This window comes from Temnothorax americanus, unplaced genomic scaffold (genome assembly GCF_048541705.1).
Source record: "Temnothorax americanus isolate GAGA-0224 unplaced genomic scaffold, ASM4854170v1 Scaffold5, whole genome shotgun sequence".
NCBI classification, from domain to species: Eukaryota; Metazoa; Arthropoda; class Insecta; order Hymenoptera; family Formicidae; genus Temnothorax; species Temnothorax americanus.
Window position 1 is genome coordinate 503,744 of NW_027509657.1, and position 27,891 is coordinate 531,634.

At 39.7% G+C, this 27,891-nt stretch overlaps 2 protein-coding genes and 1 long non-coding RNA gene across 5 annotated transcripts in view; 2 read left to right on the forward strand and 1 right to left on the reverse strand.

Annotated features, from left to right (window-relative positions):
* The window catches only part of LOC143903890 (uncharacterized), a 96,096-nt gene extending 91,847 nt beyond the window's left edge, over positions 1–4,249 (forward strand). Inside the window, exon 3 of the long non-coding RNA XR_013258823.1 lies at positions 4,188–4,249. This is a non-coding gene — a long non-coding RNA (uncharacterized LOC143903890). The remainder of the gene's footprint in view (positions 1–4,187) is intronic.
* F (espin protein forked) lies at positions 305–16,282 on the reverse strand. 2 transcript variants are annotated; one of them, XM_077417889.1, is made up of 12 exons: positions 15,357–16,282; positions 10,640–10,765; positions 9,728–10,001; positions 8,355–8,556; positions 7,464–7,642; positions 6,806–6,878; positions 5,684–5,826; positions 4,138–4,390; positions 2,799–3,181; positions 2,092–2,267; positions 1,728–1,918; positions 305–997 (listed from the first exon to the last, which is right to left on the reverse strand). In XM_077417889.1, the coding sequence occupies exons 1-12, from the start codon at positions 15,366–15,368 to the stop codon at positions 754–756; spliced, it is 2,256 nt and encodes a 751-aa protein (XP_077274015.1). In that variant the 5' UTR covers positions 15,369–16,282; the 3' UTR covers positions 305–753. The 2 variants fall into 2 exon arrangements, with proteins under 2 accessions (XP_077274015.1, XP_077274014.1); XM_077417888.1 differs by having other exon boundaries at positions 10,640–10,768.
* Positions 16,283–20,857: 4,575 nt separating this feature from the next.
* Hgo (homogentisate 1,2-dioxygenase) lies at positions 20,858–27,880 on the forward strand. 2 transcript variants are annotated; one of them, XM_077417907.1, is made up of 9 exons: positions 20,858–21,016; positions 21,395–21,530; positions 22,289–22,434; positions 22,859–23,045; positions 23,130–23,309; positions 23,579–23,802; positions 24,073–24,199; positions 26,838–27,169; positions 27,297–27,461. In XM_077417907.1, the coding sequence occupies exons 1-8, from the start codon at positions 20,999–21,001 to the stop codon at positions 27,164–27,166; spliced, it is 1,347 nt and encodes a 448-aa protein (XP_077274033.1). In that variant the 5' UTR covers positions 20,858–20,998; the 3' UTR covers positions 27,167–27,169; positions 27,297–27,461. The 2 variants fall into 2 exon arrangements, with proteins under 2 accessions (XP_077274033.1, XP_077274032.1); XM_077417906.1 differs by lacking the exon at positions 27,297–27,461 and adding an exon at positions 27,502–27,880 and having other exon boundaries at positions 20,859–21,016.
* Positions 27,881–27,891: the final 11 nt, after the last annotated feature.

Sequence of the window (27,891 nt, forward strand, 5' to 3'; positions counted from 1 at the left end):
ATAAAGTTAAAAGTGATGAAACTGAAATTGATAAACGGCAATAGAGGCTATCTCAAGCTTTACAATGCAAACGAATTGTAAGACTTATTCGTATGTTACATATATCGCAACGTACTATACAATTCAAGACGCATGATAATTAACTTTAATTACGCAGTTCCGATGTATCTTCGTCTCCGTTTAACTTCGCGAAACGATTACTGCATATTTTTTTTTACGAACAAATATTTCAGCAATCGTATTTTCAAAAGATTGTTCTCATCCTCCGTTATTTTAAGTAAAACGGACGAATTACTTGTGTGAGTTCCCATTTATTTGAGTTCTTGGAACCATGAAATAACTATTAAATTCCACTCCGTTCCAAGATAGTTTTCATAAAAATAAAGATCAAGATATGCATATGTATATGTTTGATATTACAGAGTTAATTACAAACGAGGAGGTTCTGCGACGAAACGTATAAAGTATTTTTTCGATTTCATCTTAGATCATCTGTACAGTACGTGCTAGTCTTACGAGTTATCGAACACGCTTCGTGTTGTGTAATTCCGTGATACCATCTTATACGTTCATTTATTATCTCGATTACCATATATATTTCTTTCTCACATTCACACAGACTCTTTCCATATTGCGTAAGTCCCGTTATTTTTGGAAAGATTTCATGGTACATAAATCCGCGCGTTTAACGATCAAACACAATACTCACATCACACGCGTTTCTTACGACAAACAGAAAAGGCATTCGCAAGATTAATCGAGGATATTAAGCTTGCTGTTGGTCTTCCTTAATTGCGCCCGCCATGGTATAATCTGACCGTCGTCGGAGTCGTCCTTGGCAGGATCATCCCGCTTCTCATCGACCTCGGGTTTATCTTCCTTCTTGATGACGCACGACGGCGCCGCCGGCGAAGCATCCCTCTTCGGGTTTACCGACGTTGCCTCGAATTTCATTGTCGTTGTGCTCGTCGACGCGGTTACCTGCGTCGGATTCAGTCTGTAATCAAACCGATAATTCGACGCTTGAATAAAGCGCGTGAAAAATTTTTGCATTAATATTTAATTAATTGTTAATTAATGAGTACAAAAGTTAATTGATAAGACAACATTATTTCGTAATAATTGACGTAACAAAGGAAATAGAGTAACAGAAAGGGATGTTTGAGAAGATCTCGAGAAGTAAATGAAATATAAAAATTAAATTCTCTCTTTTTCTTTCGTTCTCGATATTCTCCTCCCTTTCGTTTTATTTGAAAATTTAAGAAAATTCAAGACGTTCTGAATAACAAGATGTTTCTATACTTGGAAATGGCCAATTGTCGGATTTAAGGGACCAATCTTTTAATATTAATACACGCATAAAATATTATGCACAATATTATACATATCGCGTAATTTTGCATGTAACGCGAAACGGGGGAACTTGAGACCAATTGCAACGAGGAGCAATTGTATAATACTCGCAATAATTGGAGCACTTAGCCCTCTCCCCTCCTTGCCTGCGTTAAAAACGGAGTTAAATATAGTAAAATAACGCGAGATGAATCTCTTCTGAAATCTGTCGCAATCCAAGTACGATTTTATGACGAGCGGTTAAATTTACGTTCTCCACTCGTTGCAAAACTCGTTTTAATTAAATCTGGCTTTCTCCAATCACCGAGAAATAGCATCCAATTACATTTCTGATTGATTGATTGATACAGATCCATTAATCTTCGATCCGTTACCTCTTTTCTTCGTTGTCCTTCTTAGCGAGAAGCTGTCGCTTCCATGGCGGAATCGCCTTCTGCCGCCTCTCCTCGTTTTCTCGCGCTATTTGCTCCTCGAGCTCCTTTTTCGCTCGTTCGGCGGCTTTTCGCGCCAGCATCTGTCGCTTCCAGATTGGTATTACGTTTCCCGAGCTGTCCTTTTCGGGAATCTACAAAAAAAGATTCAAAATTTCAAAAATTTAACTGCATAAAATTATAAAAGTATCATAAAAGGAAAAAGTTTTTTAAATAAAACATTTAAAAAATTTAGAGATTTATATAATTTCTTGTATATGATTGTACGTATATTTTTCAAGAAGAATGACAAATAAAATGCTCTTACTTGATCAACGAAATTCGTAACGCTGAACGCTTTGCTAATTTCCGACATGAGGGTCTGCTCCTGAGTCTTCTCGACCTGCGCCCTCTCCACCTTTAGCTTTTTGATACCAGGTATATCCTTTGTGCGCTTCAATTCGGCGATTAGGTCCGTCTTTTGCACGAAGAATGGCTCCGAGACTGAGATCGATACGGTCTTATTTGAATTTGTCCATGATTCTATTTTTAAACTTTGTAGCAAGGTAATATGATTGTATAAATTTTGTGTAGCATGCGTAACGAACATAGTAGAAATGACCTCAGAATAAATATACAGTCGCTAATGTAACGTAGAATATAGTTACAAACAAGGGATTTCTCGGATAAGAGGATAATGAACTCTGAATCTTTACGCACTGTTAAATTCGCAGTGTTAAATTATACTCAATTTGAGTCATTTTTAACCATTTCTGTAGGTCGCCACTGCTCCCACTCAATAAGTCGATAATTTAACTAAAACAATGTTAATTTAACTAAACCAATGGTTAAAATAATGCTGTTTTGTGTTAAAATAATAAATTCCGGCACACACATAGTAATTCAAATTAACAAAATGTTATTTAACTCAAGGTATTACTTAAAATTGCATCTCCTTTAATATTTAACAGTGTACGCTCGAGTCCGTGCAAAAGCGTGAAATTATACGTGCATGTGTGTCGCGGACCAGCTTACCGTTAGTCATGGACACGCTGCGAGGAGGCGGAGCGGAGAACGTCTTGGTGGCGTTCATCTTCGTGCTGGTCCGTCGTAGCTGGATACTTGTGAGGTCCTGGATGCTGATTGTGGCCAAGGGTTGTTGCGGGGAGCTCTTGGAGCTTTCGGTCTCGTTGCCGGTGCCGGCGTTACCCGGGGCCTGATTCCCTCCCCGTGCACGTTGTTGCAAGGGAGACAGGGGCGGTGGCGGGGGGCCCGTAGGAGATCCCTTGACCTCCTCGCTGCTCCTTCGCGCCCCCTCCTCCTCGTCCGCCTCCTCCTCCTCCTCCTCCTCCTCCTCCTCTTCCTCCTCCTCACCCTGCTCTGTATTCCGGCTCTGAATGTCCAAGTTGTCCACTGACCTGCGAGCGCGATTTTCGCATTGTCACGCGAGCGGAAAATTTGGTAATAGCGCTGCTCGAAGATTGATTTATTTTTATTTGAATAACATTTGTTTTATACCTTTTAGAGAATCATTACCTTTATTTTGTTGAGCGTGTGTTAAATATGTATGTTAATAAACATATATTTTTAATTATATTCATATAAAAGCATATATAAATAAATGTATCGAAAGATTTGAAACGTTTCATATATTAATTTCTGTTCGAGAAATCAATCTTTGTCAAATTTTAATTATTTCGAAGGAAAAATGCCTTCTCACGAGTAAGAAGTATTTCTTCGGAAGTAAAACGTCAATCATGTTAAATTGATTTCTTACATTTCTATGCGTATGTAATCGGTAAGTCAAATGCACACATGTGAGTTTACATTTCTCCGCATAGCTGAAAGGCTTTAACTGGTGACACCTGTTACATCAGCCGTAAAGCTGATTTTAACGATCATTACGAAAGTGATTGTCGATATTATTTCATGTGCGCGAAGATTGAATGGATAAATCATAGATGTTAACGATAAATAACAGACTTCAAAGTGTTAGATGTTTATCAAACATGCGCAATGTTGCGCGCCTACAGTATAAGTAATCGTACAAACAATATAAATGAAACACTTCGAACAGATTTTAAATCCCCACTTTCTAAGTAATCTAACAATAAGTGGATAAAGCACACAAAGCAATTCTTATTTCGCGTTATTTGTTCCATATATTCCAGACATCCCTGAAATGCACTATATATGTCTTGAATATTCAAATCGTCAATTTGAAATTGATTTAATTAAACGAACAATAGAAGAATGTTCGCCACTTCAACAACACGACAATCGCGACATACTTTATATACGCGAAAGGTTACGAAACAGATAGAAGTAAACACTATGCGTATAATATAAGTATGTAATAGGAAGGGTCACTGACCTCGCCTTCGACAGGCTGTTTTTAGCTGACACCTTGCAGATACTCTTCAGGTACTCCGATGGCTTGAGCAGGGTGTTGGAGTCCGCGTTGGCGAACTTTGGCGGTATGAACGGCAGCACCATGTGCCTGTTTACCAGGTGGGACGCCTGGCTCGCTTTAATTTCGTCCGCGTCCGCCGGCGCACTGGCGGGAGCCGGCACTTCCGGCTGTTGCGGATGCTCGCCGGAGGATGATGCGTCGGACTTGTTGGCCGCTGTTCCGAGACCGACCAGCCAGCGTTAGAGAAAGAGAAAGAGACGGAGATAGACGGGGGGGGGGGAGATAGAGAGAAGGTGGAGTAAGAGGAAGAGGGCTTCTCTCGTTATATCCTCTAGCATTGGATGACGGTCGTTACCGAGGGGCAAGTGAAATCTAGGTAAGTATATTATATGCCCGGTGAGCGCCATGGTCTAGTAAGTGAGGCCACCTCCGCTGAGCATGATCCGCTAACAGTTTAATTAAATGCCGAAGTATACGCGTTTGCAGCCCAAATCGAGATCGCGACGCGACGGGGAGCCCGCGCCTCCCTCCCTCCCTCCCACCCCCACACCCTTCCGCCTTACCCGCGCCTTCGTCCGATCGCGAGTCGAGCCGGCCTAATTAGACTCGTGGCGCTGATTAACATCATACGAATTAATTTCACCCGATTTTAACTGTAATTGCTGATCACAGTCGATTCAGCTAATTGCCTTCACGTTTGTATCGAAAAGTCGGGAGGCACGCGCCCCGAAAATGTAAGCGTAATTCGCACGAGCGTAACACGGCCGTCGAGGCAATTACCGCAGCGATAAAAAAAATAATACGGTAATAGCGAATTGTATATAACGGAGTTATCGCATTTCCTGGTTATAGGCCGGTGGGGACTTGAACGAATTCAGAGTTGATCTTTCTCTCCGACAAAAATCAACTAATTATAGCGGAGATAATTAAGTTACGGAAGTATATTAAATGTCGAAGACAAACTCCGAATCTGGGGAGATACTTCGTAACTAGCGCCATTAAGACAGATCGACTCGTTAAGTAAAATTTGTCGAGGAAGTGATTGGGAGTATATACGATGGTCTTCGCGTTGACCGGTAGTCGTATAAGATGCCTATCGATCGGTCATAAAATCGTCGATGCGCGACGCGCGATCTCTTTTCACGATTGTTGCGAATAACGTGAAATTACGGTTGTTATATATTAAGAAAATGTCCTTTCATATCCATCGTGGAGTAATGTAAAAGACATAAACATAATTTCAATGATCGCGTTTACATAGCACGTGCGCGAGAAGTAGCGGATTTTTCTTCGATCTTTCCAAGAGATCTTTCGAAGCTGTAATTGCAGGAGAAACGCCCGATTCGGATTGAAAGCATTTTTCGCAGTGAACCCGCGTGGAAAATGTCAGGTGAATGTGCGTGCACGCATTTCTGGCTCAAAGTCGAGTTGCAACTTTTACGTGGCAATTTCGCAAGGGAACGAGAGGATATCGAAGAGGAAATGGGCGTCAAGCGCAATTTCTCACCAAAAGACTCGGTCCTCGCGTCCTGGCTGTATCCTCGCGCATCTTTCTTGTCGACGTCTGCGTTCGGCTTTGCGTTCACCAGGACGACCACTACGTCGTCGTCCGGCGGCGGCGGCGGTGGCGGTGGCGGTGGTTTCAAGAGACTGTGGAATAAAAATCTTGTTTTTAATGTGACGTGAAAAATATCATTCAAAGAATATAAATAATAGAAAAATAAATTGATACCGCGCGTAAAAATGTTGTTGTTAAATAATATTGATTAAAAGAGTATTGATAAATATTCGTTGATCGAGCGCGAATGATAAAGTTTGATTGTATGAACGTTTTTATTGGTCCCATGTACTAATGAAAGTATAAATCATCTTTCTGACAAAGAAAATTACGGAAAATTGGTGAAGTTAAGTTTTATCATTCCGTATTATAGTGATCTGCATTATAGTGATCCGTCTGATAAAAATAAATAGTAGCAATAAAAATTTCGTCTATTAAACAATTAAGGGATTAGATAACGTTTATCAGTTTTATGAAGACAAGTGAAAGTAACAATCATAGAGAACAATCATGATAATAGATTGCAAACACCTAATTGCACCTAATTGCAGACAATGATAGTAAATGTAAACGAGCGAAAATATGTGGAAAGTTAAACGGTTATAAGATAATAAAATTGATGGAGGTGCCGACGCGGAGTAGACATCTTGTTTCGAAAGTAATTCCTTCATTCAAGGATCTTTTAGAGTCTCTTTTTATCTGAGGTCACTGTGTCTGGGGTTAATGCTAATCGACTTTAATCTGCTCGCGCTCGCCTGAACGAATCGTACGATTCGGATTATCGTTGCGATTATTCACGTTCGTTTTACAATATATTAATAGCCGGAGATGATTACTGGCGAGAGAAAACGGCCTTCACAACATGCCCTATCCGCATGATATCTCAAAGGGAAAATGCTTCGGAGATCATTGGAGAACAAAGTCAATGGCGAGAAGGAAAGAAGCGAATCGAATCGCGCGAAGTGTGGCGAGCAGCTCCGCCGTTCGATCGACTTTCGATCGAGCTTTCTTCTCTTATTGGCGCGGCTTTAACTTAAGTCTCGATCCGGTATATCGATTCGCCCTACTTACCTAGGTCCGCCGTTGCCATTTGTACGGATCTCCTTTTCACTTTCCACCTGCGCGCCGGACGAGTCCTTCCTCTCTGCGAACCGAAACAGAATCGCGTATAACCGGTCAATCGCGGCCGTTCTCGTCATCGTAATTTATTCGAGACTCCGCAGGATAGCCACTATATAATGCCCTGTCACTTTTTGTCGAAAAATTGTCAGCGCCGATTTGCATCGTGTTAAACTTGATGACGAATTAAGACAAGTTGTTTCCAACTCCATTACTCATTGGACACGGGCACACAATCACACACAATCGTGGAATGCAGTAATAACAAAAGGTAAACGAACGCACACTAGAAAACCGTTCTTTTGTTTTCTACCTCGCATAATTGTCTTTATGAATAATACATTCCGATTTTTTATTCTCTCTTGTTGAAACGATTTCTTTTCTTCTCACACGATGATTTATATATATTTTATACTTATTAATCTTATTATCCAATAGATCACACATAATAAAAGTTGAAAAGATATTTCACTTCGGTTATTTAAAGTCATTAATAATGACTCGTTACGGTACACAATTTGTGCATACGCGATACTTTGCGCGTACGACTCTTTGATCATATAGACACTGTGGCCATCCTGCGAGAAATTTCCGGCTACTTTCGACGTACCGCGTGGTGCTTCCGCATTCGTCTTGATTCCCGGCTTGCCGATCCGTTCGCTGCTACTGTGCCGCGATAAGGACGGAGTGGACGTCGTCGAGGAGAGTCCGTGAACCTCGCTGCTCATGTTCGACGATTCGCTGGCGCTGCTGGATCGACTGTATCGCCTGTCGGTTTTGCGAGAACGACTGAAACGTTCAGAGACGGTTTTATCGATGTGTTTCGCGAATCCACGAATCGAGTTAAGTTTAATCTACGCCCGATTAAGTACCTGGCGCGCGATCGCTTATCTGCGAGATAAATGAACGGGCGAGAAAAATAGCGATACGATGCAGTTCCCCGAACGCGCCCACGAACAGTCATCTCTTAACGATTATAAAGACAATTTCGATCGTAACAGGATTACACACCGTTCCACTTGTTGATACATCGCTTGATATATTGCTTACCTTCGCGGTCGCTTTTATATAGTGCCTGATATTTTGTTGTGCTGCGCTCATCAATAATCTCTTTTTAGAAGCTTGACGTGTAATTCGTGGTATCGCGAGAACGACTTCAATGTCTACTTGAGTTAACAAATTCACTTTGCCAGACAAATTTTTACACGTGACTTAACTTTTATAAAACAAGATGTCTAATAAACACATATGATCCGTATATCTTTTCTGAAAAGTTTCTTTTATTGTTCTACTACTTTTATATTATTTTTAATATTCTACCTTTTGGAACGCGTATCCTTTTTGGAATGATTGATTCAGTTAAAAGCTTTACAATATATTTCTTTTTTAAAAAACTTGGGAAATTTGATTCTTAAATTAATTCTTTCAATTCTAGGAGATTAGATCAGATGTTATATGGACCAAACCCTTTTGATCTCGCTCGCGAAATTGCTCACGTTACCTGCTGTCGGAGCCTGCATTGTCCGCCGGCTTCTTGCGCGACGACGAACTCACGCTGCTCGTTTCTTCTTGTCTCACGCAGATCTGCTCATAAGCATGATCCGAGGACTCCCTCGCGATCTCGGAGCGCGCCGCATGTCCGTTGCCGGTATGCGGCCGGCTGACGAATCCGCCGCCGTTGTTGATGTGCACGTCCACTTTCACTGAAAGCCAAAGCCCCGCTCGGAATATTACGTATCGCGCACGAGAAAACTGCCTTCCACGAGAAAGCATCACGCTCGAGAAGTTTTCCAGAAATCATCTTGAGCTAAACTCAAACTAACGATTCGCAAACTTGCGACTAGTAAAAGTTGCCGACAGCTTTGTAGTATAATTTCTATATAGCGCCGCGCGAGAGAGAGATCGGAGTTCGACTTTTTATAAAATTTTAAATTTCTTCTTTATTTCGATTCTCGCGCTGTATCGGCGACTATTTTACGCGTTTCGCTGGAACTCGCTCGATCCGTCGATCGCTGTTTTTATTGCTCTTGCTTATTAAGAGCCAGTGCACAGTAACGGCTTAAGCGGTTTCGCAGAGCGCGCGCGTTGTTCGCGACGTGTGTGGCTTTTTTCGCTCCCTTGACAATTATCCAAGTATCTCTCTTTCTTCGAGATCAATCTTGCGACAGTCTATCATGCACTAGTCACGTGTCGTTCGTATAAAACGAACGATTAAACTTACTGCTTGCAAAGTAAAATGAATAAGCAGGGCAATTACGATTGAAATTCTCTTAGATCTTGTACAGACGTCGACTTACGCGCGATTTTTATTTAATAATTAATTAACATTTGCCAGAAAAATATATATACCCTAATCTCTTATGGATGCGAATCGATACATGAAGCGGAATAAACAATGCTTCATGACAAATGGTTCCATTTGCTCGATCTTTGTAAATATCATTGAGAAGAGCGAAAGAGAGACGATACCGAACATCGGATGCGAATCGAGGTCGCCCTGGAGCCGCAGTGATTGTCGAGAACCGACGGAGTAAATAGGGTGTCTCAGAATTATCACTTTAATTTATCTCAGTCATTAATGGGATTCATCTTTTCTTAAATTCGAGTTGTTTGCTCGGGGTATCTTTCCAATATATCTTTGAACTCTCGTATTTCACACTTTAATTGAAATAGCCTTGCCTTGAGTTAAGATCCTAAGAATGCTCACCTTCATCTACGAATTAATATTGTAAATCCGGTGACTTGTCGCTTCGAGTGATCGCTATTTGGTTAAAACCCCTTCACTTTTGACGATCAACGACAGGATATCTTCTGGACACCGTGTATTGCGCGCGTTATAATGTAGCGATGAAGTATCTGGGACGTGCTACTTACCAGTCAGAGTCTCGTCCTTCCTCTCCGGCGTATGGCGCTGCTCCGCCGCGACGCCGTTCCGCGGCTTTTCGGCGTCGCCGAACAGCCGCGTGATCCTGGTGTAGACGAGATCGTGCGGGCTGTGCAGGTAGAAGGACTCGGCCGTGTTCTTGGGCTTGGGCGGCTCGCCGATGTACGCACTCATGGGATTTATGTAGATACCGTCCCGCGGTCGAGAGCCCGGCGGATGCAGAAAGAACGGCTCTTGGAACATGCCGCAGCCGCGTAACGAGCACTGCAACGCGTTTTAGTGATGGCTTTAGCATTCGAAAATGCACAAGAAGAGAGAGAAAGAGAATTTATTGGCTTAAATTCGTGTCAAATTATTCTCAATTTGAGTCATTTTTAATTATTTCTATAAATCGCTGCTGCTCAATATGCCGTTAACTTAACTAAACCAATTAAAATAATGAATACATGGTAGTTAAAAATAATAAAATGTTATTTAACTCAAAGTATTGGTTTAAATTTCATCCTTTGATATTTAACAGTGTTGCATCTATATAATCTCTTTTTAAAATTTAGAAATAAGTATTTCTTGCCGATTAAGATTTTATAAGATAATTTATTAAGTATACGTGTACATTTTATAAATGTAAATTCTCACGAATAGATAAAATAGTCAAAACAAATAGTCAAACCTCTTAGATCTTGTTTATATACAATCCAGAAGCAAGTCCTGCCTTAATGTTTTGAAAAAAAGAAGTAAAAATTGTCGAATTAAAAATCAAGGAAACTTTTGATGTCATTCATGACGCTTTTCTTTCTTTAAAAGGTTGGTTTAAAAGTATACTTTTGCAAATTTTCTCTTGACGCGATGTCTAATAGCCATCAATTATGGTTAATAAATATTTGAGTGCACGAAGTCCTTACCTTGTCGATGGAGCTTGCGACGCAGCTGCACGTGGTGGTGTCGCTCATGTGGCCTGAGTAGTCCGACCCGGCACGATCCCTGGCCATCTTCGGGGTGACATTAGGAGGTGGAGGCTTGCCGGTCTCCTGCTGCATACCGGGACAAATGCAAGAGCGATTAGAACCGTTCGCCGGTGATTAGAATATTAGAACCGATCGGCGTTTATCCGCAGATCCAATTAGATCGAAATGATCCTGATCGTAGCAGTGTGGGACCTGTCGCGGAAGCGATCGCCTCTTCCTTATTGAGCGAGTAATAAAAGCGCCCGAACCTCCTTTCTCTCTCTCTCTCTCTCTTTTTCCCTCACTCTTCTCTCATTCTCCCTATCTCTCTGGCTCGTTTCCTCGAGGTACCGCAATCGATTGCGTTTGCCGAACACTATGCCCGCAGACTTGCGATAATCCCCGTTGCCTAATAGCGATTATCTACGGTTATGCGCAAAAGTCTGGGATTGACCTCGTTCACCGAATAAAAGTTTACTCCAAGAAAGAAGGAGGAAAATGCCGATGATTCGGCGAACGTCGCAAGAACACTATACTATTGTCGCGGGAGGATGCGCGGTTATTTATGATATGTAACCTTGCATATGTAAGCAGTTCGTAATAAGGCGGAGGAAAGTGGAAGCGCGCAGGTTGCGCGCGCGCGCGATTAATGCTTCTATATAATTTTTACGAAGGTCAGGAGAAGGAATTTATTTTTTTCTTTACAGAGCGAGCGCGGAATAGGTATAATAAAGTTTAGGGTCTGAACGACAAAAATGAGAGAAGTGAGAAAATATAAAATATTACCGTTTATCTTCGTTTAATTCACAGAAACAATTAAATCTTTTTTTTTATATATGTAATATATTGATTTATAATATAAACTTATGAAAAAACATACCTGTATTATTCCTATCATCAATTTCTCATTTTACCGACAATCTTAAATTCATTAATAAATTAATTAAACGATGAATGAGATGTTTTACGATTTAAATAAAGCGGAAAGATCGCGAAAGGAAAACGTAATTAATTATGGCTTTGCGCAATATGAATAAAATATGTTCCGCATTAATCTGTTCTAACGGCTAGAAATAATAATAATAATATTGATTATAACGATTTGCGCGAAGCTGTGGCGGACGTCGACCTCTTATCGATCGCTCCATCGACACGGGAAAAGCAAATTGAATCTATATGGTCCAAAACACGTGTCGCAGGTCTTTGAAGAACCCCAGGCGGGACAACTTTAACTAGCACGTCGCCAGTCGAGAAACCGGATTATTTTACATTTTGTTAGACCGGTAACCCGCTGACACGCTATACCGTAAGCTATACCGGGCTTGTAACTCCCTTTCCGCGTAATTCCAGGTAGGTACGCGTGAAAATCGCGCGCCGCGTCCGTCGCTTCCCAGTCGCTCTCGTTTCATCGAGGTGAAACCGCGTTGTTGATACAGCGCAAGATTCCACACTCGAGCGTGCGATTAACTCGACATGAAATGCACGCGACAAAGGGAGTTTATTTCTAGAACACATTTTGGAATATCTTGTCGTGCGAAACAAATAAAACTGATTTTATCGTTTAATCGAAAAATGTAGAAGCATCAGCATCGATTGAGAATGTAACGTTATTATTATAAACACGAATTTTTATTTAGCCACATTTAGCATCATAATTGTTTGATCAATTGTCATTAATAAATTAACATTACAATTACAGAAGTATAATATTTAAAATATTTATAATACAAATTGTCTAAAATTAATAAAATTTATTATATCGAAATATTTTGTTTCGAAAGAAACGGAGAAAAGAATTGGACGAGTGATCAAGAGATTAGTTCTTGCTCTACCGTGCGTCTTAGCATTGCGGAAATACACTTGTACGTCGTAGTTATGCAAATTCGCGTGCGATGTGCTTGGCCTGTGGCGTAATTGGGTCGCGTGATGAAAGAAGGAAGCGAAAGAAGAGCGCACGATCGCGCAAGAGATTGAGATCTAGTCTCTACAGAGCGATAAAAGTGACAAATCTCGTGTCGCTTGGCCTGCACGCGGGAAAGTGGTTTAGATACTTTAAATGATTTAAACGATGGCTACACGCGTACTCTAATTTCCGTGCCGGTCGAGAGGAGAAATTCGCGCCGCGAAATCTCTCGTTCTCGCAACGTTCTTGCGTCTAAATATACGGATCAATCAGCTTCTCACGATTACTATCTTACCAATCGTCACAATTTGTATTACAAACTCATTAAAATTTTTTTTTCTTGAAGAATCCTTTTTGTTTTAATCTAGATTTCTTTTACTCGAGAGAAATATAATATATATGTCTCATCTCGTTCTCGTCAAAACTGGACAGGAGAAAACGCAACTGTGATTTCACAGTCTGCCGCAGTCTTATTGACTTCTTGATCAGAGTGTTGCGTGAGCCTGAGTGACATCTCGGATCTTTACGAAGGTATGAAAATGTATCGTGACGGAAAGCCTTGATGACAGCCTTAGCCGCGACAGCTATAGCGCGATGTCACTGGTCACCGATGGGCACCACCCCGGAAAAAATGCCCGTCCACTCGAATCCTTTCCCTGATGTGACGTGTATCCCGTTGCGATACGCGCCAACGACACGCTTTCCGCTCAACCGGGTGAAGGACGAAAAGCGAAAAAGAAAAAAATGTATTCATACGGTGCGCTCCAGGCGGATTTTTAATAGAATTCGGAGCGCGAACGAAACAAGATAACGCAAAGTAAAACAGTGCGTTATTAAAAGAAATTTTGTAAGTGCAATGGAGTCTTTAACGAAGTGTCGGGTAATTATGGCAATGAACTCTTCGCATCGGTGTGCGATCACACGAGGTGCGCGCGGTGTGCGATTTCCTCTCCTCGACGTCGATCAAATCACCGCTGACATATTGTTTCAATAGTCGGTTCATTGCCCACCGTAATTACGAGCAACGTTTGGCGCATCTCTCGCTTCCGACTGAGCAACTTCCTCCCGCTATCTCGCGCATTTTTGCCGTGAATCAAAGTAAGCAAATTCGTGTGAGCAAACATTAGAAAGCCACGAATTTATAGCCGTTACATCTTTATTGTCGAATCGGTGATTTTAGACACGCGTCAAGTCAAATGTATCGGTCTCGAGAAAGTCGACAAAAACTTCCTTCTTCTAATTTCACTTGAAAATGGATTTAATGTAGATTTTAGATCTTATACTGATCTTACTGTTAGAATCAACAGATAAACCGTTGAAAATAAACTGCCCGGGGAAACTTAAAAATATCTAAAAAAAAAGACTTTAAAATACAAAAGTATTAATAATATAATGAATTAATCAACCGTCACTTTCTCCTAAGAGAAATTAAAAGTAAGACAAAAATAATAAGAGCAGTGAAAATTCATATAAAATAAGAAAGTACCGTGTTTTTTGACTTAACTGGATCCCTGGAATTATTTATTTAAATTTAAGAAATCAATCTCTCTCTCTCTCCTTCTCGTGTTTTCTGAGCTGCGTTGTTTTTATTTCACGCTTGACGTCGCAAACGTTTCCATTGTTGCGGACAACGCGCTTAAAAGTAGATTTAACCTCGTCTCACCTCGTCTCGTTATCGGCCATGAACCGCGTTGTAGCGTCCGTCTTATCTTCGCGAGCGCATTCGCGCGGGCGGTTGACGTTCAAGGTGATACGCGGAGAGAGATCCGAGTCTCACATGCGTAGAACTGACCCGCGCAAGGTCGACTCGCCACGCTGCAAAATGCAATTCGCGATACTGCGATTCCGTTTCATTCACGACGGACCGCGGACGCAACGACAGTGCCGATCGATCGAGCGTAAAGCGTAAATCGCGAACGAAGATACTTATATTGGTGAACGTAAGAAAATTCGCGAACAATCGAGGAAGCTTTCCCAAAAATTTATTCTCTATTTAATTGAACTTGTAGAAAACGCGCGATGTCCGTTTTACATCTCATACATTTTCATTGCAGCGCACGTTACGCGTTAAATTTATAATGTTAATTAATTGTCCGAACGTGATACTTCGAGTTAAATTAAACGCAAGTTGCATCTTTAATCCGAGTAAAACCTGAGACCGCCATATGTTGCGATGATGCTATGGATTAAAAATTAATATCCGAGAAGAATTCGCCAGTCATACACGGGCAATAAGCATTTCGGATATCGATTTTACAATCTTTTATCTCGATCTTCGACGCGGAAATACGCGCACGTAAGTGTGTATTTTCCCATTTACACGCATGAACGTTCGCGCCGCTCATTAACGAGTGAAAAGTAGCAGCTATTAGATTTGCACGCAAAACCGGATCGTATACGTTAGAAACCGCGGTTCTCCGTTACAGCTAGCCGATTTTACTAACTTTCGAGTCATCGTCGAAAGGCGAGTCGGTGTCAGCGTGGAGTCGACCTTCAAGTTTTGAACTTCGAATTATTTAAATTTGCTAATCAAATTTCTAACAGTATACTATGAAAAAAAACAACGAATACTATTTAATGCGAAACTTTCTTCGTACAGCTTAATATTTTTAACTGTTCAAGACGCAAATCTAAAGACGTAGCATCTCGACGACGCGTTATCTCGAAGTCATCTGCGAAGAGAGTTCAACAGCGCTAAACGTCGCCTCACGGGAACGCATCAGGAGTAGTCCCCCGCGACATTACGGTACTTACGGATTACGGTTCACTTACATATACACCCATGCAAAACCGGATTTCGCTGCTGCCGCGTAACGTCGTAAAACCAAAAGCCTCAGGTCGACCGGTCGCCGTTCAGGGAAGCCCTCTCCGTTCTGGAAGAAGATGCAGATTTCGTTCGATCTTCCCGTCCATGCATCGGTGCACGCGCTTCGCTGTCCTAGTTCGGACCAGTCGAGACTAGCTGAGGCTCGCGCCGTCAAGGCCGTTCATCCGCGAGTCTCCAGTACGACCGGAGACAACGGTACTTCCGCTCCGCGTCGGTCGAACGGCTGATCTTCCTCGTACTCCAGACGAGAGTCCAGGGGAATCTCAGAGTCTTCCAAACTGCTGTCGGAAACCTTTTAAGCGAGATAGGCTTCAGTTGTTCTTGACCTTCTTTAAATTTCAAGTGAAAGATTCAGTGGATTCGGATTTCTAAACTAGTCCGTCCAGGTGTCTAATTTTTTCCAAGCCTGTACGGCTACTTCTTATCCTCCTCGTGCTGTAGGCAAGTATCCAGGATTTTCCAAAATATCACAAATATGATAACTGTATGATCCGTCCAAAGAATATTCAAAACTTTTCCAGGTGTTTTACGGTCACTTCTGATTATCTTCGCACTCTAGAAAACGGAATCTTTCGCAGATTCAAATTTCAAGTCTGGTCCATGAAAAAGGTCTTTAATTTTGGACAAATCTCCAAATGGATCTTCCGGTTATTTTAAATAGCTCCAAATTTTTTAAAGCAGTCAGAATTCTCCAGAGAGTCCTCGAAGTTTTTATAATCACGCGACGCTGTTTCCCACCGACTCTTGCCAGCTCGGCGAACACGTCCGGTCAGCGCGAGCGGGCGCGCGACTATGACTGCGAGCTAACACCGGAGTCACGCGCGAGTTAGCACCTGCCGGCAGGCTGCGGGTGACGCGGGTCGATTTCTCGACTGGAACCCACGATGCTCGCGCGGGTTCTCCTCCGATCGACGGGGCGGAGAAGGGAACAACGCGGGCGAGTCGTACCGCACCCGCGCTACGTTCAGGTCCGGTTGCCCTTTTCCCGACCCAGCTTCCAGAATCTGGTGTGGCCCTCCCGGATGGAGAACAGCAAATGCGAGAGCGATCGGGAAAACGGGCGTGCGGGTGACGGTCGGCCAACGAACTCTCGCGCGAGTCTCTCTCTCGGAGGCCGGTGCGTGCCACCGCGGTGCGAGCGCAGGAGGCGGCAGACCGGGACTCTCTCGCCGCTCTCGAACAGATCGTCGAGAGCTCACCTGCTCTCGCCCGGACGTTCGAGGTAGGGATATACGGCTCTGCGGCTCTCCACCGGAGAAGACCTCTCTCGGATCTCGTCCTTTTACCTTTCTTCGCGGTCGTCCTAGTCCTGACTACGCCAAATCCTGCGGCTTTTCCCGCTACGTTCCGTTCTACCTTCCGATCTTTGGAAGGATCGAGGTTAATTGGTCCTCGCGGAAGGTTTTATTTTTATTAGAGGCATTTGTATCGTGATATTATTCTTGATTGAGAAACTTTTTCTATGCAACTTGTATGTAAAATTTTTTATTTTATTTTATTTACATTTTTTCTGTGAGAGTTCTCTGTGAATTTTCTGTTATTGTCGGATTGTAGATGATTCGGAAATTTCTGGGAAACTTATAAGAACACGGTGTGCGTTTCTCATTTATTAATTTTCAAATATTAAACAAGAATTGACGGAAATATTCGCTTCGTCAAATGATTTTTTTGCTTTTACTTGTCTTAAACAAATCTCGATTACAATTCGAACTAAATCTCGATTCGAACAAGCGGTATCTTTATTGAAACATAAAAATTAACATTCATCTTCGGTTTTGCTCTTTATTAGTTCGATGAGAAGACGACGCGCGCCTCCTTGAAAAGTAAGCGCGACCTAGAAAGCGTGCACGGGATCGAGCTCTTTTTCTTTAGGTGTGCATCTGTGCATTTCCCGTTAGTTCTCTCTCCCGAGATGCAAAAGGAAGTCTCCTCTCGAACGGAGAGATGGAAGAGAGAAGTCGTCGCCGCGCCGCGAGGTGGCACCGCTCTTTCCTCTCTACGAGGCGGACTTTATCATCTCCCACCAAGAGGAGAATTTCTCGCCTCCTCCTCGCTTGTGGTCCCACTACGTCTAACTGTAAAGAATAATTCCCTGCTGTTGCTGCTGGGCTGCGTTTCTTCTTTCAGGTGCTACTGCAAGTCTCGCACCGAACGATCGCGAGTTCTCCGTGATCGCGGGCTTTATTCATAAGCGATTTATGAATAGAGACTCGTAAATTCGTAAAATTATAATATCAACGCAGCTTTTTGTGAATATTTACTTCCGAATGATTCAGCGTGGGATTAAGCGATTTTAATGCCGCTTGAAGAAAGTCTAGTCTAGTCAACGTAGACCATTTCTTTTCTTCATTTCATATTATTAACGCGGATTGCTTCAGTATTTTTTCTTCTCAGGTCCACTTAATCGAGTAACATTGGTAGTCTGAAATATGCAAAAAAAAGTCCAAAGTCATTTGCTTTTTATTATTTAAATTTAAAATATAAAATGTAAATTGACATGACAAGGAATAATTCAAGATTCTTATTGTTTGTTTGTTTGTTTGTTTGTTTGATTATGAAGATTAATTGCAATTATAACGTTTTAATTGTAATATTACTGATCAAACTCTTTCACTGTTTCTTACAGAGATTTTGCATTTTTAATTAAACTATATAGAATTCGATAAAATGTCACGATTACTAGTTTGCTGGATGTGAATTAATGAACGTGAAAGCAATAAATTTAAGGTCTACTAAGTTTAGCGTTGTTAAATCATCTGTGAAATTAGGTTGGGCGTACATTAATTTTTCAACAAGTCTGCATTTTCAATTTTTGTGACTGGAATAAAACTAGCAGTCCCGAGTTGACGTCGTCAGCGTTTCGAGAATTCATTCGCTCCCCGACACGCAGCCGGTTATCGAAAAAGCCTAAGGACTGTCACTTCGATTTTTATCAGTTCGGGAACCAGTCGGATCAGTGTTGCGCAATGCACAGAGTGCAGTAGAATTTTTCATTGTTTTTTATGTATCGGAATTTTTGTAAAGTAACACTTGGCGGTTAAACCGCGAAGCGTATAAATACAGATAGATGAATTATTATTTCGTCGTAAATCAGTAATAAACTTGAAAATATCTAAGTATTATATATATGAGCATTAGATATTATAATATTACATAATAAAATACCAAATAACGTGAAAATTTGTTTTTCATATAACGTATGTCTATTGTCTCGTGGGAGAAAATAGAATATTGTTGTGACGGAAATAAGAATGACGGGAATAGGAATTGTCCTATTGCCCCACAATATTGCACTTTTGCGAATTGTTTTATTTGCCCTATTTGCATGATTGTGACTCACGCTGTGGCGCCTTTGTCGATTTATTCGCGATGCAACCGCGGATCGTAAAGCTGTTTACCAGTTGTAGCAAAAACTGCAATTAGATTCCTCTTTTTTTTCCGCAACCGCACGTTGTGTCGCTCGCGAAAACAACGTGTATGCAAATTCATCGCGCATCTTAATTATTATTGCGTGGCGATTTCCATTTACTCGTAATATCGAGATCGGCGCGCAAAAAAACATTCCGATAATTCGATTCTGTTCACAGCGTAAAAAGACACCGAAGGCTTTCCTTCCTAAGCGAACGCGATCGACTTGTTATTATGTACCATCAGTAAATGACTGATTTTCCGCACGGTGAAAGTTCGAGAATATGGAGCGCCAATTATGACAAATGCCTTGTTTATGGCAAGTCTTATTTTCTGCATTGCAACCGCGCTTTCCGCGAGCGAGCTTAAATCTGGAGCTCTAATACGAATATAATTGAATATTGGAAATATAATTCTACATATAATTATAATAACAGACTATTATATATATTATTGTGACTATTCGCGGGTGTAAATTAAATTTGCTTTATTTTTGGAAAACATAACATAAGTTTTAATGTAATGTTATATAAGACACAGATATAAATCTTATTTATAATAATTACTAAAGCGTTGCGGAGTTGCCGATAGTAGCCAGACAATCTGGAATTAAACGTTGCTTTCTTTACCGCTGCTTCATCTGGATTGCAGCGCATCAGACGTTTTCGTTGCGATCATGATTGATGGAAACTGCGCGTATAATTACGCCAAAGGTGCGAGGAGGCATACTCGTTCGGCGTGACGTAAAACGTAAAACTTTCTCGCGGTCAATAAACTCTCCGCGATAACCGATAACTAGCCGTCAAGGTGAAAACGATTAGATAAGTATGTAGGATCCTCTGACGTTCGTGCATATATCATAAATGCGCGCGATGCTGTGTACTTACTCGTTAAATGCGCGCGAGCTATGTGCTCGTTTCAGAGGCGGCAAAACATTCAACTTCGACGAAAAGCGAAACAAATTCCTGTTAAATTACAGCATTGCCCGTGTCATTTACCAGAATAAAGATGTGAAAATTACTGAATTCCTAATCTTCACGAATCTGTAAGATATAAGGTATGTTATGACAAAATGAAGAAATCGGTGCGGCTGATGTTATCGGTGTTATTTAAAAAATTACGGAATTAAGATTAAATAAATGTTTCTCAATATTCTAATGTTTTTAAATTATTCCTTATTTTTTGAAATTCTATACACATAATAGTTATATTTTATTATATGGCAATTATAGAAAAAAAAGGAGAAAAAAAGAATAATATAATAATTGTATAAAATAATTAAACAAATTATATAAATGTTATAGAACGCAAATGTACTTTGATACAATGATACGTCATTGAATGTAACAAACAAGTCGAGTTTGTAAATTTTATAATGATATTAAGTCAGCAACAAAACAGCTATAATTTAATGTACGACACACGTTGTTGGTACACGCCTATTTTCTACTCGTAAATCCTTCTCAAAGCTACGAGAGTGTTTCCAGGTAAACATGATGGAAATCGAGAAAGAGGAATTAAAAAATATAATGCAGTATTTAAAAAAATAATGATATATGCATTAAAATTCTCATATTATTAGAAACGCTATCATATATCAATTACTAGATTAATAATTCCAATTTAAGTGCGAAACGGAGATATATCGGGTATATGACAATAAAAGAAAACGTTCGTCAAAGAGGAGAATATTACTATTAAATAGAATCTTCATTGCGTAAGCAATTTAAGGAGCTTAACTGTTAGAATTTAATTAATTGCCGAAATAATGAAATCATGATTTAATAGACGCTCTCACGGAAAATACCTGCTGGCGGTGTCAGAGACTGATTTGAATACGGTTCACACGACTCTGTAATATCGTACGATGAGTTTCGTGTTGTTGCGTTGCGAGGGGCTCGTCCCGGCCGTGAGAGACCTGACGATAAATTCTGTCGCGTGACGTGGAATTTCTGGCTCTTCGACTGGTTATCAGAAGCAAGCCGTGTTTACGCGCTCGATTGGTCCAGGAGTCAGGAGTGAGTAAACATGTTTTTTGTATTATAACACCGATCTCTTGTCGTTGCGTCGCCTAAGGACGATCGCGTTCATATAAAACGGGGGAGTGCCGCGGAAATTTCTGTATTTCACACCAGAAAAAGAAACGCCCGTATCGCCGGAGAAAAGGATCGCTGGCGACATGAAGGACGAGCTCAAGGTAGCAAAACCGTTTTGGTTCTGACAGATCAAAAGAATTTAGTGTGCAACACTTTTCGGAACGTATCTTCTGTTAAAAACAGCTTATCTTTTTATTGTGGAAATGATAGCTGGAAAATTATCTGATCTAATTTTTAAATGGTGCCCCGCGAGTAACCCAAACTCTTTCGAGTAATTTTGTTTAGAATTTAATATATATTTCTCATTTTAAATAAGAGAGTATAAAATACTGACAGTAAAGAATATTTTGATATAGGAAAATGTGATATATATATATAGGAACCGCTGAAATCTAAACTAACGCTTGACATTGCAAGATAGTGTGTTAATTTAACGGGGAAAAGACAGAATGCTTGTTCTATCGAGAAGTGTCTTTTAGTATCTTACGGGATTCGGCTGTGAGTTCTCCAGCGAGGATGAGCGTTGTCCGGGAGCGCTACCCATTGGGCAGAATAACCCGCAGAAGTGTCCATACGGTCTTTATGCCGAACAATTGTCGGGCACAGCGTTCACTGGTGAATAAAAATCCTTTTATTCTTGAATCTGTCTTTAAAAAACACTTCCTATTTTAATTATACGTTTTGATTTGATTTCTACACATTTTCAACTTTTACGGTTGTCAAACAAAAAGTTAGTATAAATTTAGAACTTGAAAAAATTTAATTTCATCCAAAATCTGTCAATCAAAGTATAAATTTATAAAGTAATGAAATAAATGGAAAATTTACGTTTTTTGAAAGACGTAAACTTATTGTTAGCTCGAGTGCGATTACATTTCTGTCGCGAGTCTTTAACTTGTCTTTTATCAAATTTTGATAAAGAGAAGTCTTAAGATAATATGAATTCTGTAGTAATAAATGTCACTTGGTTTGAATTTTTTATCAACGCGATACTAAATCAATAGTTCAATTTTGTTATTTCCCTAATATATATAATACTAGACTAGGAAGAGTTACCAGGTATCGCTTTATTTGTAATATGTTCTCTTGACTATTAATTTTATCCTGCTGACCGAATTATTTGTTATACCGGATTGTGTGTTTTTCTATTTAGATTGCTTGATAAGGACCCGATCCGAGGGGTCGAAACGTAGCAACGTTTCAATTTATATTGCCATTAGAAGTCGAAACTAATAAACGTTTCTTGTTGATTATTGTTGGCGGAACAAACCATCCTATTTTTGTTATAATACTAGACATTAATTTATTATTCGAAAATGCCAATTCCATTATATTCCATTATAAAATGCCAATTCCATATTTCCATTTTTTAGCTCCGCGTGGACAAAATAAAAGATCATGGCTCTATCGAATAAGACCATCCGTTGTTCACAGTCCGTTCAAACCTTTCGTTAAAATTTGTGGAGCCGAATCTTATGTAAAGAACGATTGGAACGATACTCATCCTAATCCTAACCAGGTAAATTTTCGTAATATTACATTCAAGGATTCGGTGCAACAACGATTTAACTAGACGATTAATATACATTTAACTTTTTTTTAGATCTCTTTTTTTTCTTTTTCTCCTACGGTTTTTTTAAGGAGGCTTTCTACGTCTTATTGCACATATTTTCAAGAATTTTTTTGTCATAGTAAAATGTATTGAAATATCTCGAAATTTTTATATATTATCTCACATATATTGAAGTACATAAAAATTTTTTTTTCTTATTTATGGCGACAAATGTAAGGGTAGCCCATATTATAGAAAATATGTGCAATAAGACGTAGAAAGCCCCCTTAAGTTCACAGAAAAATAAAATAAATCTCTGTTGTACTGAATATTTCAATCTACGAACTATTGAAAGGAGTAGCTTCTCTGAAGCTAATTGTTCGCGTTTCAGTTAAGATGGAAGACCTTTGACGTCCCGACTCGACGAGATCCCGAAGTCGACTTTATCGAGGGTCTTCACACTCTGTGCGGTGCCGGCGATCCCAAGATACGCCAGGGCGTTGCGGTACACGTGTATTTATGCAACGCTTCCATGAAGAATAGGGCTTTCTATAACGCTGATGGCGATTTTCTCATCGGTAGGTGGTAACAGGAATGCAACATCTACTTTTTTTTAGAAAAAAAAAGAATATACATATGTCAAATTTCTATTCCGGTTGCAGTGCCACAGTTGGGCGATCTGCAGATCGTCACCGAGTTCGGCAAGATGCGATGCGAGCCGAACGAGATATGCGTCGTTCAGCAAGGTATGCGATTCTCCGTGACCGTCTTCGGCCCGTCCAGGGGTTATATCCTCGAGGTCTTCGACAATCATTTCCAGCTGCCCGAATTAGGACCAATAGGTAATTCGATTCGAAGAATTAATTGTGGAAGAGTAGCTTGTAACATTTCTTTTGTAGAAACTTAAGAAAATTAATCATTATTCCCATTTCTCTCAACAATGGTAAATAAAACTTTTCGTATTTTATCTTCGAAACAAAGCTGTTGAAAAACGACATAATGCTATTATGCTGTAGTCGAACAATTACATTTCTCCCACTATAGGGAGTCGATACATTCGCATTTCCTTAATAAGCGGATTAATGAGCTGGGATGTGAATTAAATGCGCAGGGGCGAACGGTTTGGCGAGCCCGAGAGACTTTCAGACACCGGTGGCTTGGTACGATGATCGCGAGATCGATTACGAGATCATATGTAAATATCAGGGAAAGCTGTTCGTGGCCAATCAAGGTCACAGTCCCTTTGACGTCGTCGCATGGCATGGCAATTACGTACCGTACAAATACGATCTCAATAGGTTTATGGTCATCAATTCCGTTTCCTTTGATCACTGCGTGAGTATAAACAATATACATATATATATATATATAACGCAAGGGAAAATCTTATTAACGATTTAATATTATTTTCAATAGTAAATTGCGTTACTCTGCTTCTTCTTTAATTTTCTTTAGCATTTTACATTTTTGTGTTTTAACGTAACAAACATACATACGTGCGATAAGTAAGATTTTTTAAAATTCTTCTACATATATATCCATCGGATGTTTCGGATTTTATCATGCTCACTCTCGGAATGTTAAGTAGCTCAATTAATTCCGCAGGATCCTTCCATCTTCACCGTGTTGACGTGCCCCACTAACAAGCCTGGAACCGCCGCGGCCGACTTTGTTATCTTTCCACCCCGATGGTCCGTACAGGAGCACACTTTCCGACCCCCTTATTATCATCGTAAGTATATTCCTAGAAAGTACATACCTTTTGCGTTCATATATATATACGCGCCGATGTACAGATGAAACTGATCTGTGTAAACTTTTCTTAACGCAATTTAACGAGGAAAATAAATCTCGTATGCCGATAATATTTAATAAGATTACTGGATTACTTCTATAAGTGCTTCATTATTTCCAGTAGTTGTAATTTAGCAAGAAAAAGATGCTAATTTGATAAATATCGTTCCAAATTATAGGAATATGTAAAAAATTGTAGAAATTATAGTTAAAGATTAGATATTGTATTTAAGGGTATTTAAGGTAAACGTCTTAGATACTTGACATATCTTTCAAGTCTCTTTTAGACTGGTTCTTTGGTTTGCTTGGTAACCGCTTGGTACCTATCTTGATTAAACTACCGATTCGACGATCCGCGACGCGTTTACTAAACACGGTATACCACCAAGAACATGCGGATTCTGCGGCTCTTTTCCTTGTCGCCGATCCCGTGGGATCGATTACACGCGGCAAGAGTTCGAGCGCGAGTGCACTCGACTCGGCGGCGTCTTCGTTCCAGAAGAGCGCCCCTGAAAATTGTGCAACCGAGTTGGCTCGGAGAAAACTCGAAATTTTTCCCGGCGACCGATCGCACAATGTCTCTTTCCCCGGTAGGTCGTTTCACCGATTTCCTGTCACTGCCGATCGCAATATGCCGATCGATTATGACGAGACGGGACGGGCCACTTTCGTTCGACGTCGCCGGTTATCCTCGTCATATTCCGCTGCGTTATTCGCGCTCTCTTGTTGAGAAAGTCCATCGCGTGCAAGGAGAAAGACGGATAGGCACGATGTGCCTATCAACGAGGTTGCATTCTTACGAGTTGAGTAATTGAAAACCACAAGAAGCGGCCATTATCGGTGTCTTCAATGTGTACCATTCCGTGGTACAGAAGTTACGTGCAAAATTATAGAATCGATCGGCGAGTAATTGTGACAGCGCGCTGTGATAGTTTCCAATCGTAAAATTAATGCCGATTATCGGTAATCTTATTAAAATTGACGAAGGCTCGCTTAATAGCTGTGATAAATAAGTGGAGAGTAATTGGCATTTTTGTTATCGGTGAATATCGAAAGTGTGTACATATATACATATATATATATGTGCGTTTATTATGAAGGAAATTATATATACTTATTCCGTAATTATTCTGAAATCGATGGAAAACGGCTACGAAAACGTGACTAAAAATTGTATCTTTGTGAGACACTTTTATTACGTTCTATAAAAATATTTTATAAAATAAAATTCAATGATAATTGGCTAAAGATAACTTCTCTTTAATCTTAATTTTATGAGTAATTTTATGAGTAAAGATTTCTAATATAGATTTTCTATTATTTATAACTTCTATTAATTTCATACTTCTTACTTAATTCTTTAATCCAGTTAATTTACTTCGTATTTAGTTCTATTTCATTTTACTTATTTTCAATATTTCTAGAACACTGGAATTTAATTAATATAATATGTTCAATTAATTAAATCTTTTTTATATACATTGCATTGATATTTATACAATTTTGCTAATGTGAAACCGCGCAACAACAACGTATACGAGGCTACAAGCAATACGTATCTCGAAATGTGTTTGAGCACCAGTAAGAGTATAGCCGTTCGCTGCTTTCTCCGAGATTCGATAACCAGTATAGCGGCGTATTCAATGCGGACCATTCTCCACGTTAATGAATAAATCGGCGGCGCGTGGAGAGCGATAATATGCAAAATAAACGTAATTTCCATTGCAGATCCGGCCGCTGCGTCTTGTTGCGCGATCGCGAATCGCTCGTGACGTATACGCGCCCGCATGTCGACTTGTCGATGGTATCCATCGACGATGAGGATTAACGTTGACGGATTAAGTCGGTCCATTGTTGATACTAAACGAATCATTCAGCATCTGCCAACACCGAGTTATGCGTTTTGCGATAAGTTTTGTCGATATAATGATATTTGACATTTATAAAGTCAAATCGCAGCTGTTATTTAGAAAGAAATTTTATCGACGAATGTTGGAACTTGTATGAGCGAGTATAGATACATTCCAATAATTTTTTCTTGTATTTTTTTTAACAAGACGCGAATATTTCGCAGAATTGATTTGCGCTATTGACGCGCAGTTAACGATTCAGCGGTTTATTTTGAAATTTTAACTAGTTTAGATAATTCGAAAGAGACAATGAGCAATTTTTATCTTTTGTTTATCTTTTTTTCAAAACGTAATTTATGTTATACTTGTGGCTTATAGGTATCTTATCGAGCAGAATTATTCGCTGTGGTATCTTTTCCTACGCGCAACGAAATCTTTTTGAAGTTGTTAAAATTATATTAAAAATTGTTATTATTAAATTTAATCCTTACAATTTTATAAAAAAATAAATCTTAAGAAATTACGGTATACATTAGTTTCTCATCTAATAAAATTGAAAATAAAATACTAAAAAGTAACTTTTTCTTAATAATTAATAATATATTATTAGATATTTACTATATGTTTGTCTATCTTTTTCTTTATCTAATTTCTTTTACAATAATTTATATTTGTAACATATAACGCATATTCAATAAGCCTGGCATTCTGTTATCGGATTTTCAGGAAACTGCATGAGCGAATTTATGGGATTAATAAAGGGCTGCTACGAGGCAAAGGAGGATGGTTTTTCTGCCGGTGGTGCATCGCTACATTCCATTATGACTCCGCACGGTCCCGATAAACAATGCGTCGAGGCTGCGTCCAACAGCGAGCTGGTTCCAGAACGGATCGCTGACGATACACAGGCCTTTATGTTCGAGACCTCGTATAGCATGGCCGTGACAGAATGGGCCAGTAAGCTTTGCAATAAGCTGGACGACGACTACTACAAATGCTGGCAGAATCTACAAAACCATTTCGATCTCACTGATAAGCAGGCCAAAATTGCTTAACAAGTATGTTGAACAAAATATCCACGTCTCTATCTTAACGTATTCACGAGGGAGACACTGTTGTCAGCTCTCAAAATAAATTTTTTACATCTCTTTTTCTTTCTTATTATTTTTGAACATTTTATTTTAGCAACTCTGTGTCATCTTCGAGAAAAAAAAATTTTTTGATGATTTATTTTGATGAAAAGAAAAAAACAAGCAATGAGAGTTTTTTTTTGTTTTTCTTTCAATATAGCAACCAAAAGTCTTTCAGATATTTCTTACTAATAAATTATTATTATTATTGGTAATATAACATATAACATAAACGAATATTGATATTTTTGTTATTGAAGGAGTGCGCTTTGCGATCTTTCTTTTCTTTGGTCGCCTCTTTTACCTATGGGGTGTCGCATCCACGAAGATATCGTGCGAAACCTGCAAAAAGTTATCTGGTGCGTGTAAGCTGGGACTGATTATAAATTCGTCAACATTGCGTATGAAGAATGTTACCGGGTGCGAGGAACTTTTAATTGCATCTACCTGTTACCGAAGTCAAAATTCTCGATATGTAATTTGAAAGTATGTTAAATTTATGCATTATTGACATTTAAATGTATATACTGAAACTTATTACGGTGATTGTGTACTATAAAAATTTATTAATTATATTATTATACATGTAAAATTATACTATAAAATGATAGTTAAATATATATATTATCAAATCATTAATTATGCTTTTA